General features: G+C 42.8%; 1 protein-coding gene across 1 annotated transcript in view; it reads left to right on the forward strand.

The window, feature by feature from the left end:
• The first annotated feature begins 2,545 nt into the window (after positions 1 to 2,545).
• LOC121923220 (laminin subunit beta-4-like) overlaps positions 2,546 to 17,755 on the forward strand; it is a 71,598-nt gene continuing 56,388 nt past the window's right edge. Inside the window, exons 1-4 of the mRNA XM_042453423.1 lie at positions 2,546 to 2,791; positions 5,680 to 5,732; positions 14,470 to 14,648; positions 15,644 to 15,767. Coding sequence (XP_042309357.1) covers positions 2,727 to 2,791; positions 5,680 to 5,732; positions 14,470 to 14,648; positions 15,644 to 15,767 — 421 coding nt within the window. The 5' untranslated portion in view covers positions 2,546 to 2,726. The remainder of the gene's footprint in view (positions 2,792 to 5,679; positions 5,733 to 14,469; positions 14,649 to 15,643; positions 15,768 to 17,755) is intronic.

Raw genomic sequence — 17,755 nt, forward strand, 5'->3', positions numbered from 1 at the left:
ACATTTTTGTCGTACGAAAGATCAGCTTTCTAGGCAGTTTGAAGTAACTTAATCCTCTGGGGGTTCACTTTGATCTGCTTAGGGGGATTACAAATATAGTTTCTCCCCCCCCCCACCTTAGGATCAGGCTATTTATTGTAGGTGTGCATACATAAATCTCTACCTTATTTCAGAATTCTAGCTCATTCAGAAGTACCCTAATAATACTGGCCCATCCATGAATGAGTCACTCAGCCAGTGTGTCAGTGAAGATCAGGAATTTTGGAAGGGGAAATGATTTTGCACCTCTTGGCAGGTGGCTGGTGATAACCAGTCAGAAGTTACGAGGCACTGAGCCTCCTTTCTAGGTAGTGCTGTGACCTTTTTTCAGACTGTTTGATACCTTCTTTACTGGAAGAATTTTCCAGTTGTTGCAGTTTATTACAGTCTGCCCACCATATCCACAGATTTTTTTAATGCATGGATTCAGCAATCCATGGCTTGGAAATATTCCAAAAGGATATTAATTCCCCAAAGCATACCTTGATTTTGCTGTTTTATATAAGGGACACCATTTCACTGTGCGATCGTATTTAATGGGACTTGAGCATCCACAAATTTTGGCATCCAAGGAGGGTCCTAGAACCAAATCCCAGTGGATACCAAGGGCCCACTGTATTAAGAGGGATGTCACTATTTTCTGCTTGCTTTGCACTTTCTGAAGCAAAGGAAATCTTCCAAGAGGGGGAGAAGTTGTACGCTCTCCATTGCCACATATGTTATAGCATGGTGGAAGGAAATGCACCAAAACTGCCCATCCTCTTCTTAGCAATTGCACTTTGTTGCAAGAAAAATTCTGTATCCCCTGCCACCATTGGGGAAGTCCAGCTACAAGAGACTTTGCTTTTCTAGTTCTGTGTGGGCTGCCCTTTTCCAAGTTTATTTTTCACGGCCAGTGTGCACAGACCAGGGGAATCCTCCTGCCAAGCTGGTGCCAAAGGAGGAGGTAATGTCCAGTTCCAGGAATAGCACAGTTTTTCTGCCTGGAGAAGCCTTCAATGAAGACCCTGGGGGGAAAGCACTGACTGTTTCCCACCCTGCCCCCTCTGTGTGAAAGGGACGCATCCCATCAAAGCCAAAGGGAGGCTGGGCAGGGAACGTTGCTTAGAGAAAGGGAGGATAAGCTATTCTGGGTGCTTTTATGAGAAAGTCTGGTGCAAGACACAACAAGTGCATTCCTGCCGGGCTGCTGCCAGGCTCCCTGGGAACCGTCTATGGTGGCTGAGGCTGGGCAGGATCTGGGCTGGACCAACTCCTTTGTCCCCACAGATCCCCATTTCAGGCTGGGGCAGAGTGGTGCTCCACTTTTCATGGGGCCAGCTATAGGCTTCCTTGACCACAGGGCCATGACCTCTTGTCTCAGCCAGAGGGATAGGCAACCGGAGGTGTTGACCTTGCTTGGCATGTTATTAAAGGGAAATGAGCTTCCCTTCAAACAAAATGGAGCAGAGGCAGAGCAATGGGGACAATCCTGAAAACCCGTGTTGTTTGCAAGCCTCCTTCAACAGAGTTCTGTCCTAGAGCTTGGAAGTAATGTGCTGAATCCCCCTTATCCGAAATGCTTGGGACCAGAAGTATTTTGGATGAAATTCATTTGTGTTTCTTATATACCTTATACACATAGCCTGGAGGTAATTTTATACACAATATTTTTAATTATTTAACAAATGTATGTACACTGAACCATCAGAAAGCAAAAGTGTCACTATCTCAGCCACTTGTGGACAGTTTTGGATTTTGGCATGCTTTGGATTCTGGATTTCTAGATAAAGGAGATTCAACATGTACAAGCAATGTAGTTAGGTAACCACAATGATTTACCTTTTTCTTTGACAAACCAAGCTAATTTTCAAAAGTATGAGGCACAAAGTTACTTCACTGGTGTAACAAGCCATACTTTCTAAATTTTTCTTTAAGGTTCACTTGAAAGGGCATTTTAAGGCATTTTAGAGGTGTTTGGACTGGCTTTTTCAAATTTTATGCATGTTACTTATCCTAAGGGATATGTGTGTGTTTGCATGTTTTAAAGTAACAAAAAAAGTAAAGAAGAACACAAAGGGCAACATAACAATCTTTGAACACTATAATGGATAATAAGAAAATACGACTTTTTAAAAGTATTGTTCCTTGCTCTGCTCTCTCCCACAATGCCTTGGGCTACAGAAATGGTCAGAATTTTTAGACTGCCATGTGCTTTGCTTTGGCTTTCCAGGGTTTGCATCCAGAGGACAAGTTCCCCTGCTGCAACTTGACTTGGACTCATCTCAAAGGCTTGTCTTTTCTGGTCCTTGGAGGGGAGAATCCCTCACCCTTCCAATGAAGCAGTGCTGGCAGGCCTGTGCCGGCAAGCAGGGCAGGCTCTGTGTGTGCCATGGAGCAGAAAGAATAGGCTGTGACATTCCCGTAGCTTGGAAACCGTTAGTCCCTTTCAGCGTCCCAACTCCATTTGAATAAAAATCAGTCTCCAGCCCCACTTGCCCACACTGAGAGAGGGGGGTTGGGAAGAGCTGGGTTATTTTTACCCATTGCTAGTTAAGTTTGCACGGCCGGAGTTCTCACGCCGGCTGGACAGCAGCACATTGGGACACCTCAACTGGGCAAGAGGGGACTTCCTTAGTGATTTGTGAGTGCAGGTGTGGCGAGAAGAGGACATTTCCTTGCTCTTTCCACTAAATCCCACCTGCCTCATGCCCCAGCTTGAAGTGGCAGATGAAGCAGGACCTGACAGGGCCAGGAGAGCCCCAAGTTTGAAGTGAGTATAACAGCATCTTTTCGGAGAAGATGTTGAGAAGTGTTCAAGCAGCCTCACATCTTCTCTGGCTGAAAAGACTGTGAGCTGGCTCTCTCTGAATGAAATACTCTGTGTGTGTGTGTGTGTGTGTGTGTGTGTGTGTGTGTGTTTGATCACATCTTTTGTCCATGCAAGACCAAATGAAATTTCAGCTACTAAGGTGGCAGGTGAGTATTTTCTGTCCCCAGAAGGAGGTTATGTGTGTGTGTGTGTTGCATCTGGAGTTGCCTGCTGTATTGTGTGTTTGTGTGTGAGAGAGAGACCAGGAACTTTTAGTCGCAAAGAATTGATGTGTGTGTTTTTCAAGGAGGTCTGCAAGTTTGTTTGGTTTGTGTTTTCAAACAGAGGTGGTTAACACGAGTGACCCATGGCCTAAGCACAGGTCTAAGCAGGTGGGTTAATTTTGTAGGGATAAAATTGGATCAATCACAATTCCTGTGTTGCTAGTGACAGTAGGAGACTCTGCATTACTCCAGATTTAAGCACAGCTTGCAGCTTCACACACATTCAGGCCTCCCCACTGAGCCTCACTTTGTCCTCTTGTCCCACCATCTCTTTTCACACGGCCTTTACTTACTCACAACCTGATCTAATTTGGCCCCTTTTTACACCTACCCCTCCACATCATCCCATCAGTGTTTCAATAAAACACTTAGTAAGTGCTTCTCTCAAAATAAACTACACACACCTTAATCTACACAGTTGGGGTCATCTCCAGTGCATATAGTTTATGAATATACTAGACCAGTTAGTCCAAACTGGGAAATAAATCAGCCACACAGGTGGGTGTGCGAGTTGACAAATCTTGCTCCCCAGACTCAGCAAGAGACAGCAACCATACCACTGAGTTTCTGAATTTCCACTAATTTTCTTGATACTCCCGCTTTCCACAGGAAAGTCTCTAGACATTACCCATCATAGCCCATTCCAGCCATCCTACATATGGCCTCTTCCCATCAGATTTTGTCTTTGTTTCCCCCTTATTCAGAATGCGTAGTGTGAAGATTTTTTTTTTTAACAAGACAATTTGCTGCATTAGGGATTGATAATTGCCAGGCATACTAGATATATACAAATCCAAGATACATTTCTCTACTTAAAAGGATGGTTCTCCCAACTTCACTAGATGGCTTTTGTACTGAACATTTACAACTGGCAAATTGCTGTTTGCTGTCTTCTGGGGGCCTCCAGACTAATGCTTTCACATTTCAATTTCCTACTTCTCAGGTGACAAAAATGTAAGAGCATACCCTCCAACAATCCCAATTGATCAGAGGCAGTCCTGAGAAATCCTCTGTCATCTCATTTTTGCAGCTGCCTTTAAAGTGTCCCAGTCTCTCTCTCTTATTTTCCTTCTTTGTCCTCAGCTTACTGTATACTTCAGTTCTAATTGTTGAGTTCATAGTGTAAAAGTAGTTTGCACTCTGGTACCCAGCAGAGGGAAAAGGAGAAGAGGGTCAGGAACTTGTCCTTCCCATTCGACTCAGGCAAAAGTAAACTGCTGCAGGCTCTCCTGACTTGTATGTTCTTCCTTATTAATAACTTTTGCCAGCTTGATGTGGCTTGGCCAAATGTATCCTAGTTTTTATCTATGAAATGTTGGAAGGTATGTAAGATAACTTTGCTTAGATAGAACTTCCTGCAGCAGTTTGCTTTCTCTGTCTCTCCTCCCAGATTGAGTGTACAGTCATCCCTCCATATTTGCGGCTTTGATATTTGCGGATTTGATTATTCACGGATTTCATTAATATGTTCTCTCTAGGACTGTCTAGGTCCTCCAGTGCAACTCTGTGATCAACTTTAACTAAAAGTTGCACTGAAAGACCATTTGTAGCTACTCCAGTGCCATGCTATGGTCAGTGTATGTTGGACATTGACCACAGAGTTGCACTGGAGGACCTAGAGATTCCTAGAGAGGTGTCCTTCAGGTAAAAACAATGTTTTTGTTATTTGTGGTTTTTCCATTTTCACGGGGGTCTTGTTCCCCTAACCCTAGCGAATATGGAGGGACAACTGTATTTGTAATGTTGGTGTATATGCTATGGCATTTATGCATTTGGGGCAGCAGTCCTATATGCTCTTATATGGGTGTAAACTCATCTAAACAAAGTGACTCTCTTGAGTGAAGATACATAGGATTTCTGTGCAAATTTCATAAACATTCTAAATAATACAAATTTAAATGTTGACTGAGATACAGGGTACGTAACCCTTACCTAGAACTCTGTAACCCGAAATATTAAAAATCCAAAATTGTCTCCATGGGTTGGCTGAGATAGTGACACCTTTGCTTTCTGATGGTTCAGTGTATACAAACTTTGTTTCATGCACAAAATTATTAGACATGTTACGTATAAAATTACCTTCAGGTAGTACAAAACACAAATGAATTTAATGTTTAGACTTCGGTCCTATCTCCAAGATATCTAATTGCAAATATTCCAAAATCTGGAAAACTCCAAAATCCAGAATACTTTTGGTTCCAAGCATTTCAGATAAGGGAGACTCAACCTGTACAAAGAATGCATTTTCTGTTCTCTGTGCAATGAAAAAAAATATTTTTTTTTGATAAGAAGCTATTCCAGATATTTCCATCTCCCTTTCCCCTCAATTTTTTAACAGGACTGTTTCTCCAGGACCTCAGAACTCCCAGGAATTTTTAATCTTTTTTTATTTTAATCTTGCGATTAGACTTCTCCCAAACAAAAGGCACAACCATTCAGTGGTCCTTCCCACTCACATTTAAGCCATAGACTGACATCACAGTTTCCCCAGATGTGGAGGAGGGACAAAGGGAGAACTTTAGATTTTGTGTGAGAACTCCATATTTCCATTTTCTCTCTCTTCAGGTTGAAAGGCTCCATGTTGCCAATGGTACTGCTGCTCCACTTGCTTCTGGGAGGTAAGTGTTGACACCAATGTTTCCCTCTTGAACTTGAGCTAAACTGTTACTGATAATGTGTACCTCCCAGATGTGTAAGCCTTTACTTAGCGTTGCCTGCTGTTCTGACTTGGTGGATTAGTCTGTTATATCTGCACATTAAATAGAGAACCAAGTAGGTTCATAGCCCCTGGAACATGGAGAAGAATGGAGGGCTTGAATCTACCCTAAGATTAAGGGTGTATCCATACTACAGAATTAAACTTTAGTTGCCATGACACCAATCTACAGAACTGTAGGATTTGTAGCTTGGCAAAGTATTCAGGCTGGTCTGTCAGAGAACTCTAGTGCCTCACCAAACTATAAATCCCAGGCTCCTGTAGGCAAGAGTCATGGTAGTTAAAGTGGTGTCAAACTGCTTTAATCCTGCAGTGTGGATACATGTATGGGGCTGATCCTGTCCAAAATGATCTGGAAAATTTGGACCACCAAGACTCCAATGAAGTTTAGCCTTATCTGGGATTCTCAATCAAAAGTGTACTAAATGATCAAGCACTTTGAAAATATTAAGGCAACTATTGTTCTTTGCCCTCCCAGGAATAAAAGAAGTTGCCTGTAATCTACTTATTACTGGTATTTGGGAATAAACTACAGTTAAACACTTATTTGGGAATAAGCTACAATGAACGCATGGAGGGCACTTTTAATTATAAATTAGGCGTTTAAGAGTCTTCATATTTATGGATGTTAGAATGATAATGGATGGGAAAAGTAGTTTGCCCACTCAGTAAGTAGGCAAAATTAATAACAACTTGCCTGACAATGTTGACCCCCTTCTTTCAAAATAATTCTCTAGTCTCTCTGGTAGGGTTGCTAAATTTAATTGGAGCATAAGACTTATGCACTCCTTCTTTATCTAGAAGTGAGCATCTTTGGGCATGGGATGATGGGCTGTACTTCAGCCACACAGATGTGATGCACACATACATTCGACCTTTGGTATCCACAGATTGCTTATCCATGAAGCCAACCCTTCATGCCTTGAATATACTTTTAAGATATATCAGTTCCAAAAAGGAAACCTTGATCTTGCCATTTTATATAAGGGACATGATTTCACTATGCTATTTTATTTAATGGGAGTTGAGCATCCACGGATTTTGGTATCCATGGGGGGGGGGGTTTCCTGGAACCAAACTCCAGTGGATGTCAAGGACCCACTCACTGTACATCCTAGCAATCCTCTTTCTTCACTGGGAAGGAGTGGAGGACCTTCTTTCTATCTGCTCCTGTACCATTCTGTTTTGAAATGGGAGGAAAGTGCATTGACAGCAGGGTGTCAGGGTGCCCACTGGCCCATTATGGTTATACTTGAGGCTTTATTGGTTACAGATTGTGTTCCTCTGCCCATATTTGTGCATAATCTGACAAAGTTACATCCTGATCCTATGCATGTTTAGAGAGCCAGTGTGGTGTAGTAGTTTGCATTAGTTAACATGGAGAACAAGGGAGGGGAGGCATGGAGGCAGATTCAACTAAATTCCACTGGTATTGATGGGGATTGTATCCCTTTAAGTATGAGCCAGTATGGTGTAGTGGTTCAAGCACTGGACTATATGACTTTGGAGACCAGGGTTTGAATTCCCACTCAGCCATGGACAGCCACTTGATGACCTTGGGCAAGCCACACTCTCTCAGCCTCAGAGGAAGGCAAAGACAAATCCCCTCTGAACAATCTTGCCAAGGAAACCCCATAATAGGTTCACTTTAGGGTTGCCATAAGTTAGAAACCACTTGAAGGCACGTAACAACATAAATCTGCCTGTAAGAAGAAAAAGCCCTCCCTTCAGCCACCATCTTGAGGGGAGAGAGGCCTGTTATGTTTGTTTGTTTGTTTGTTTGTTTGACTTTGTATTGTACTTCCTGTTGTACACCGCTTTGATCTAATTTGGAAAAGCGGTATATAAATAAACATTATTATTATTATTATTATTATTATTATTATTATTATTATTAAATCGGAAACAAGTTGTGTATTTCATGATGTTGAAATATAGTGGTTTCTGACTTATGGTGACCCTCAGGTGAGGGTTTCCTTGGCGAGACACGTAGGCTTATAGCTATGGGTTGGAAGAATATCTATGTGGTATTAGAGGGAAAGTTTCTTGGTCCATTGCTGCTTAAAGAAGAACCATATCTATGCAGAAGAGTATATGTTTTTGATCCAGAAGGTCCCAGGTTCATCCCCAACCATTTCCAGTGAAAAGGCCCCTAGGAACATAGGAGGCTCCCTTATACTGAAACAGAATATTGGTAGCCCAGTATTTCCAGTGCTGACTGGCAGCAATGTCTCACCAGCATTTTTCACAGAATTATTTTCTACCTCTAACTGGAAATCCCTGTTATTTTCCTGGTGATCTTTCATCCTAATACTAACCAGGTCTGACCCATCTTAGATCCCCAAATGAGACAACATTGGGTGTGTTCAGGGCAGAATGGTAATACTAAGCAAAAGGTTAGTATTCGCGCTGTCTTGAGTTTCTTGAAGCCAACTCCATTCTCGATCCCTTTCAGTCTGGTTTCCGCCCAAGGCATTCTACAGAGACAGCTCTCACTAAGATCTCGAATGACCTTTTACAGGCCAAGTCTAATGGCCTTTACTCTGTTCTCATTCTTCTCGATTTGTCTGCAGCCTTTGACACTGTTGATCACTGTCTCCTAATTGACATATTCTCTGACCTTGGGTTCTCAGACTCTGTTCTCGACTGGTTTAGATCTTACTTGTCTGGCCGATCTTTTGCAGTAGTTGCAGGGGGTCTGACTTCTTCTCCTGTTCCCTTATCTGTTGGAGTTCCCCAGGGCTCTGTTCTGGGTCCCCTTCTGTTTTCTCTCTACACACTGTCCTTAGGAAAACTCATCAGCTCTTTTGGTTTTTCCTACCATCTGTATGCCGATGACACAAAGCTGTATCTTTCTGCCCCTGACCTTTCTCCAAGGCTTGAACAGCAAGTCTCATCTTGCCTTACAGCTGTCTCACAGTGGATGCGCCATCGGCGTTTGAAGCTCAACATGTCCAAGACGGAGCTTCTTGTCTTTCCTCCTAAGCCCACCTTTCAACACTCCTTTTCTGTCTCTGTGGACAACATTTCCATTCAACCAGTCCAGCAAGCCCGCAGTCTTGGCTTTATCTTTGACTCTTCTCTGTTGTGTATCCCTCAGATCCAGACCACAGCCAAGGCTTGTAGATTCTTTTTGTACAATATTGCCAAAATCCGACCATATCTCTCCGCCTCTACTGCCAAGATCCTGGTCCATGCCCTAGTGATCTCACGACTTGATTACTGTAATGTCCTCCTGGCTGGGCTTCCTTTTTCTCACCTCCGTCCTTTAATCTCTGTCCAGCATTCAGCTGCACGCATTATCACTTCCACCCACCGCTCTGACCACATCTCTCCTGTGTTGGCATCCCTTCACTGGCTCCCTCTCCCTTTCCGCATTCAGTATAAGCTCCTGCTGTTGACATTCAAAGCCCTCCATGGACTGGCCCCTCCTTACTTATCAGACCTTCTTTCTCCTCACCTTCCCACCAGGGCCCTCCGTTCTGGTAGTCAAGGGTTCCTGTCTCAGCCCAGGATTTCCTCTGCCCCATCCCGGATTCGCCCCTTTTCACTTGCTGCCCCTCACTCCTGGAACCTTCTTCCTCCACAAGCAAGAGCCATCACTTCATTAACCAGCTTCAAAACGGAGTTGAAAACCATCCTATTCAGAGAAGCCTTCCCAGGCATCGCATAATTGTCGCTTACTATCTGATGTTCTGTTGTTGGCTGTTTATCGATCCATTTCCTGTATTGCTATGTACTGTATATGCATTATCCTACTTGTGAGTATGTATTTTCCCTGGATAATGATTAACCTTCCATTTTGAAGCCAAGCCCTCCCTTCAGTCCATCTGCCTTGGTCCAGGCCTCGGAGGTTGAGAGGAACTGCTGGACCTCTTACCCTTTCCCGTCACCACCCCCTTCTCCTTCTGTGTTATGTCTTTTTAGATTGTAAGCCTGAGGGCAGGGAACCGTCTAACTAAAAGGATTGCATGTACAGCGCTGTGTAAATTTACAGCGCTTCATAAATAAAGGTTAATAATAATAATAATAAAGGTGATGAAGAAGACATTTTCCTGAAACCCAAAAGAACTGGTCAAACAGTACTGGAGGCAGGGCTGCAAATTTTGATTTAACAGCCTCTATAACTTATACCCTCCAAATAATAGCTTGGTAAAGTTACCTTTTTGGACTACAACTCCCAGCCCGCACAGACAATAGAATCCAAAGAAGTAGCCTTATAAGATTAGAAATGTAAACAAACAAACAAAATGGTTGACAAGATATTTTCCTGTTTAAGCTGCTAATGAGGGATGGGAGTCTCACTGGAAAGGAAGAGAAGAAGTATACAGCACGTTGTTTCTTTATTTTCCTTGTTTTCTAACTTCCTCTGCCTGTACCAGAGCTGCAGATCATTTGACTTTTTGGTTGTTGTTTCACGGCCATTTCAATCAGCAGGCATTGAGAGTCAGAGCTCAACAATTTCTGGAGGACCATACATCCCCAATCTTGGTTCTTATATACCTAATATGACAGATCAAGGAGGGTCTGCCAGTTATTGTGGTCCTCCAGGAAATTACATCATTCCTACGTTTTTTAAAGGTCCTATTGCTGTGCTTCTCTGTACAGTCCTTGATTTTTCTCTGGGCATGCCATGTTTTGCACATGGCAGCTAGGATAGCGTGGTAGCTATATGGCTGCCTGTGACTGACACAAGCAGTTGTACATCTGTGCCAACTTTTAAACCCGTTCAGTAAGAACCTGCATGCAGTGGCCTGCCTTGACACGTGCTGTGCACAAGTCATGCCTGGCAGGCCCATTATGAATGAGACACTGCAGGGGCTGGAAGGAACATGACATGGCTGAACCTGTCCCAGCTTTGCAACAATGGAAGCTTTCTAAATCTTCTCCTCTCAGCTCTGCAGCCTCCATTCGTTTCTCAGCATACAGCCACAGCTATGGCACAAAAGCATTGGCCTTACTAAGCTTGGTCATTGACTAATTCCTATAAAAGTATAGGGGTGTGCTGGAAAGTGTGCTGAAAAGCCCTATCTATAATCCTAATTTCATGATGTTACAGTATAGTTGGTATGTATGGCAAATGCACTCTGGATATGATTAGAGGCATGCTCTTTTTAAAATTACTAGTGAAGTTTACTGGTAATATGAAAATGTTTCCATTTTGCAAGCTTCCTTGATCATTAGGAAGGAAAATCATCCATCTCTTTCTCACAATCTAAAATTTCCTTGGACCAAGCCAATTTGTAGAAGTACTGTGGGCCCTTGGTATCTGCTGGGGTTTGGTTTCAGGACCACCTGTGGATACCAAAATCCATGGATGTTCAAGTCCCATTAACTACAGTGGATAGTAAAATAGTATCCCTTGTAAGAAATTGAAAAAATCAAGGTTTGCTTTTTATAATTTACATATTTTTTTTGAATATTTCCAAGCCATGTATGGTTGGATTTGTGGATATGGAGGGCTGACTTGTATCTTTTCCCCTATTCTCAAGGCACTGACGTTGCTGTTGGTAGCAAACTTTAATCCTGGAATATGCAAAATAAAAAAAGGAAAGGAAATAGCTGAACATGTGCAGAATGCCTCCTGTCTCTCCCCATAAAGGCATATGGGTCCCACGGTTGTTTTTTTTAACAGGGCACCGTGGAATTGGCATTAGCAAGCAGCAGTTTCCCCATGATTTGGTTGATAACAGGAAACTCTGCCTGCTTTCTGTCTGTGAAGCCAGCTAGAAAAGTACTAAATTGACACATCCATGGGACTTTTAAAGGCCTTCAGTGGCAGGAGGAGATCTGGCTTCCTCCCTACCTCCTGCTTTTTTGAAATCCACTACTTTTATGTGTCATTCAAGGCAGCTCTGGAATGTACTGGGCATGCCTCTGGCTGGACATCCTCATTTTTTGGTTAATCATTGGCAAGAGCTGTGGGTGAGGATAATAGAGCCTTGGATTCTGACTGATAAGTAGAAGAATTGGTTTAGGAGTTGTTGAGAAACCCAGCAGGGCGTGGGCAATGCCTCTATGAATGAACTGGATCCAGAGAGGCATGTTACGTTACACATCACCCTTTGCTGGAATGTTTATGTTGCTGACATGGGAATAACTATGGGCTCTACTCCAGAGCGTCTCATAAAGTTTCTGGCACATATACACATTACAAAAACCCAGAACTCTTTTTAAAGGGGGGGGGTTTGGACTGCAACTCCCAGAATCCCTTCCTAGCCTGTTCTGCCAGTGGTCATGCTGGCTGAAGGATTTGGTGATATGTTGTCCAAAAAGAGTAACTTTTCTAAGGTCTACAGAAATGCTACATCCAACTCCACTATGACTGGAATCACCCTTCCCCCTAAACAATTTATCCAACTTGATCAGCCTCCTAATTTGTTTGTTCCCAGGCCTGCCGTTGCTGGAAGAGGATAATGATACCCATGAGAACTGTAGTTCCCTCCACTAGGGTGGGAAGCCTCAAGCATTTGTTGCCTTGCTGCTGCTGCTTTTCCCTTGACATGTATACACCTTTGCCAAAGTCCTGATGTGATCTATGTTACTCTGGTCCTGGCACATCCAGGCCCCTTTCTGATCTGAAGACTGACAGGGTCATAAGCAGGTCAGCACTGTGTTCTGCCAGTGCTAACAAGCACCCTTTGTGCTCTGGTATTAAAAGCTTCAGCATGTGACAGACCTTTTTCTGCTGACACTGAAGAGCAGAAGGTGTAACACGAGGAGGAGGGGTCCTTAGTTCTCTAGTCTCAAGTGTTCCTTTATGTGACTGAACAATAGGACAGCTCCACTGTTAAGCAGGAGGCAGAAAAGTCTGGGTGTCATCAAAGGACTGCAAATAATTTTTAAATTTGTTATTATTGAATTTTTACTTAGAGCCTTGTCACATGAGAAAAGAAACCGGAAATGGAGTGGGAGAGTGGTTGCTTTCTCCATGCCTCTCTACCTGCTGTCGTAACAGTTTTATTCTCTTCCCGAGGGAGTTGGTTGTAAAAGTGTACCTTTTGTCATGCTGGAAAAAATCATCTTGCAAAAGGCACTCTTTTATTACCATCTCCCACAGGAAGGAGAACATGAGTGCTATGGCATCATGCCATGAACCATGGAGAAGCCTGCTACTCTCCTGCTTTCTTTTCTTATGCGATACGGCTGGATGGGGAGAAGCACCTCTGGGATTTTTTTTTTGCTTCATGCTAATATAACCTGGCTGTCTTTGGGCACTGTGCATCTTGATTTAGGATGTGAACTTGCACCGTTTGCTGCTCTGTCTCAGGCAGCAAAATGTCTTGTGCCAGCCCTCCTGAGTAGGGAACAAGGAGTAGCACCCACCAACAGCTTGTAGATTTGTAAATGTCCATGACACTTTGAGACAGACCTGCACTGTCATTGTGGCCATACAAATTTTATTAAAGGATATTTTTGTTGTGAAAGCTTTTGATATAGGTTCTCCCAATATTCATTTTTGATATTAATTCTCAGTATTATATAATAGTTATTGTGTTCTGCCAGAACATGACCTACATGACCATGTATGTACAGTCATGAACATCATTCTAGTGAATTTAATGGCAATACTGACATATGCATACATTAACATTTTTAATGGGAAATGGAAGCACTGTAGTTGGTCCAAAACTGACAAAATGAATTTAAGCAAAGAGTAAAGTTAAGGGACTGCACTTAGGCAGAAAAAATTAAATGCACAGGTATAGGATTGACAATAGTACATATGAAAGGGTTCTAGGAGACTTTGTAGACCACAAGCTGCACATGAGATAACAGTGTAATGTGGTAGCTAAAAAAGCCAATGCAATTCTAGGCTGCATCAATAGGAGTATAGTATCTAGACTGAGAGAAGCAATAGTGTCATTCTTCTTTGGTCAGACCTCACCTGGAATACTGTGTCCAGTTCTGGGTACCACAATTCAGGAAAGATGTAGAGAAGCTGGAGTGTGCTCAAAGGGACGGAGTCCAAATGTTGAAAGTCTGGAAACCATGCCCTATGAGGAGAGACTTAGGGAGCTGAGGATGTTTAGCCTGGCGAGGAGAAGGTTAAAAGATGACATGTTAGCCATGTTTAAATATTTTAAAGAGTGTAATATTGAAGATGGAGCAAGCTTGTTTTCTGTAGGTTTTAAATGACAGGAAAAAGGATTCCACTGAAACATTAGGACATTACCACTGTTTAACAGTGAAATATGCTGCCTTGAAGAGTGATGGTGTCTCCTTCTTTGGACGTTTTCAAACAAAGGCTGGATGGCCATCTGTTGGGTGTGCTTTGATTCTGGGTTCCTGCATGGCAGGGGGTTGAACTGGATGGCCCTTGAAGTCTCTTCCAACTCCGTGATTCTGTCTGCAGTATAGAAAGGAGTTAGAATATCCACCAAATTGGATAGTTTTAAAAGGGGACTAGACACATTCATGGATGGTGAAGCTATCAGTGGTATATCTCTCAGTTGTTGAAGGAAATGATGGGGTTGGTGCAGATCACAGGCTAGGGGGTTTCCATAGGAAATTGGTGGGTGCAAAATAGATTACTATGCCTACATATGTTTTTAGCTTTGGTTTCTATCAGAGAAATCCTTCCTATTATTAGTCAAGGTGCCTCTTAATATCTTAAAATTCCTTTCTTCTTGGTCCAGTCCAGATAGCTGAGGCTCAAGACACAGAAGAGCCTGATTTGTTGTATCATGGCTGTTTGGAGGGGAGCTGCTATCCAGCCACAGGGAATCTTCTCATTGGGAGGACCCAGAGCCTGAGTGTTACCTCAACATGTGGCCTGGAAGGCCCACAGGAGTACTGCATTGTCAGCCATCTACAGGTAATGTTACTTGAGAGCTGGTCAAGGGGGAGACATTGGCAAGGGTTCAAGTCAAAGAGCTTATCACAGGGGCAAAAGTATTTCCTGCATGTGTGTTTACAGCATGTTTTCATGTTGACATATAATTTTCAAAGAAAACAAAAAAAATATGTTTCTATTGTAAAACTATGTGTGGCATACTGGTTTGAATGTTGGACTACAACTCTGGAGACCAGGATTCAAATCCCCACTTGCCCATGAAACCTGCTGGGTGATATTAGGCAAGTCATATGCTCTCAGCCTCAGGGGAAAGCAAGAGCAAACCTCTGAGCAAATCTTGCCAAGAAAACCCCATGGCAGGATCACCTTAGGGTCGCCATAAGTCCAAAACAACTTGAAGGGGCATAACAAGAAGAAATGTGAAAATCATATCAATATCTTGTATAGAATTTATAAGTATAAAGTTTTAATTGATGTATAAAGCTGGGAAGGGAAGCCATACATAATGAAGGAAACAGAGACAAAGGACAAAGCTAGGGAGTCAGAGATGAGGAATTCACAAAAACATAGGAAGCCTTTACTCAGGCAAAGTCCCAGGCCCAATAGGAAATCTTTCATAGTTGTTTGTATCCAGGAAGACCCAACCCACATCCCAAGAGCATCCAGCCTGTCGTTACAATTGCTGATCATGGGGAAACCATACAAGGCATTAGGGTTAGAGTGCAGTAGGCAGCCACTAACTAACCAAACTACAGTGGTGGTTACTGGTTTCCATGTCAGTGGGGCAATGAATCCATTCTGAGTTTCCATCCAGCTTTAAAGGTGCTGAACCTACTTTGGGGGCTGTTTCTCACATCTTGGATTACTCTTTGAAAGTTTGGACTAAATCCAGAGTGGATTCACTGCCCCATCTGGCAATGCGTGACAATGACCCCTGTGACAGGATCGGACATTCTCTGAGAACCTCCATGGTACTTTCATCTGTCTTTAATGATCCATTGTGGATGACTTGACAGGACTCTGAGAAATGCTTCACCTGTGACTCACGCTCACCGTCCCAGCGTGAAAGCCACCGCATTGAGAACGTCATCTACCTGAGTGGCCAGGATGGAGAGCAGACCTGGTGGCAGTCTGAGAATGGTAAGAGTCAATGCAAGATTCAAGCATCCTGTGTACCTTGTAGCCTGATCCTAGCCCCTCAAATGAATCCTTTTGTAAACAGAAGCCTCCAAGCAGTAAACAGAAATTCTCCTTGTCCTATCTTTCCTTTCTGTGTTGCACTAATGTTCATTGTGCAGCCACTTTAAGGGTGCAGAACAGGATTCTCTTTCTTAACTGGGGCAGGCAGGGACAGCCCTACAATTGATCAAGGTGAGACATCCATCCCAGGCAACAGATTTTGGTTGTCGTGAACGGACAGCACATCATGCTCTACAGCTTGGCAGGGACAGTCCCAATTAACCTCCTGTAATCCTACTTTTTCAGATGCTTTTTAACTGTCTCAGTTTCTCTCTTTTCCTCCCACTTTCCTTCTTTGTCCTCAGTGTACTTCAGTTGGTGCAAACTGAATTCAAAGTGCAAAAGCAGTTAATTTAGTAAGGGGGAGAGGAGAGGAAGGTGACATCTTGTTCTTCCCAGTAGGCTCAGGCAAAAGCAAATGCTGCAGACTTTCTGAGCTATTTTCCCCCTGAGTTATCTGCCAGAAAGTGGGACTCTCCTTCACTGGAGGTATAGCATTATCATGACAATTGTTATATTATTATCATTATATATAAGCAGAACTGGATGGCCATTTATTAGGGTTGCTACCTTCTTCAACACAGATCCTAATTTGATCAGGGTGTTGGGTTAGACGACTTGTAATATACCTTCAAACTTCATGATTCTGTGATTGAAAGCTACATTTTACAGTATGGACCTATAAATGCATCCCTGTCATTTTAAAAAGTTGTCACTTGCACATAGCCATCAAGATGAGATGTATGTGTATATGAGATTGGGATCAAAGACATGATACACAAGGGAGGACTAAATTTTTATCCTCATTCATTTTCCTGATTATATTTGATCCTCATCCTTTCAACTGTTATTTGCCTAATTGTGAAAAAAATGTATAATTACCCACACGCTTCTGCCACACACTGCAGAAATAAAGGAGTTTAATACCACTTTAACTTCCATGGTTCAATGCAATGGGATTCTAGGAATCGTAGTTTGTTGTGACACCAGCGCCCTCTGACAGGGAAGGCTAAATATCTTACAAAACTACAAATCCCATAATTTCATAGCATTGAGTAATGGCCGTTAAAGTGGTGTCCAATTGGATTATTTCTGCAGTGTGGATACATCCCTAGTGTATCTGGATGTATTTTCCCCCTAATGAAGCATATGGTAACTTGTGGTTGGTTGGGTATAGGCATGAAATGGCATGATAGTAATCTGTTAACCGCAACCCATGCCTCAGTACTAACCCAGACCATTCCCAGTTGCTTCCTGTACAACAATACAGCCACAGTGAGCCAGCACTGTGTAATGGTTTGAGTACTGAACTAGGACTCAGAGAGACCAGGGTTTTAATCTCTGCTTAGCCATGGAAAGCCAGTGGGTGACTTTGGGCAAGTCACAATCTCTCAAACACAAAGAAAGGTAATGGCAAACCTCTTCTGAATAAATCTGGCAAAGAAAATCCTATAACAGGGTTGGCATAAATTGGAGATGAGGGCACATAACAACAAAACCAGACAGAAATGCATTTGTTCACATCTTGCATGATGTGCATTTTTACAGGGAGCCCTGGTGGCGCAGTGGTTAAAGGCCAGTACTGCAGCCATTCACAGCCACAAGGTTATGAGTTCGATCCCAGGCAACACTCTAGGGTCAACTCAGCCTTGCATCCTTCCATAGGTTGCTAAAATGAGTATCCAGCTTGTTGGGGACAGTTAGCTTACACATTGTAAACCACTTAGGGAGTGCTTAAGTGCACTGATAAGCAGTATAGAAATGTATTTGCTATTGTTATTGCTTCTGAAATCATTGTACATCAGTGACAGTTCTTCAGAGCTTTATAACAGAGGTGTTATTGCCTATGGGTACATGTATTTGTTTTTCTTTCAGTCTCACTATGGTTT

Source organism: Sceloporus undulatus, chromosome 2 (assembly GCF_019175285.1).
Source record: "Sceloporus undulatus isolate JIND9_A2432 ecotype Alabama chromosome 2, SceUnd_v1.1, whole genome shotgun sequence".
NCBI lineage: Eukaryota > Metazoa > Chordata > Lepidosauria > Squamata > Phrynosomatidae > Sceloporus > Sceloporus undulatus.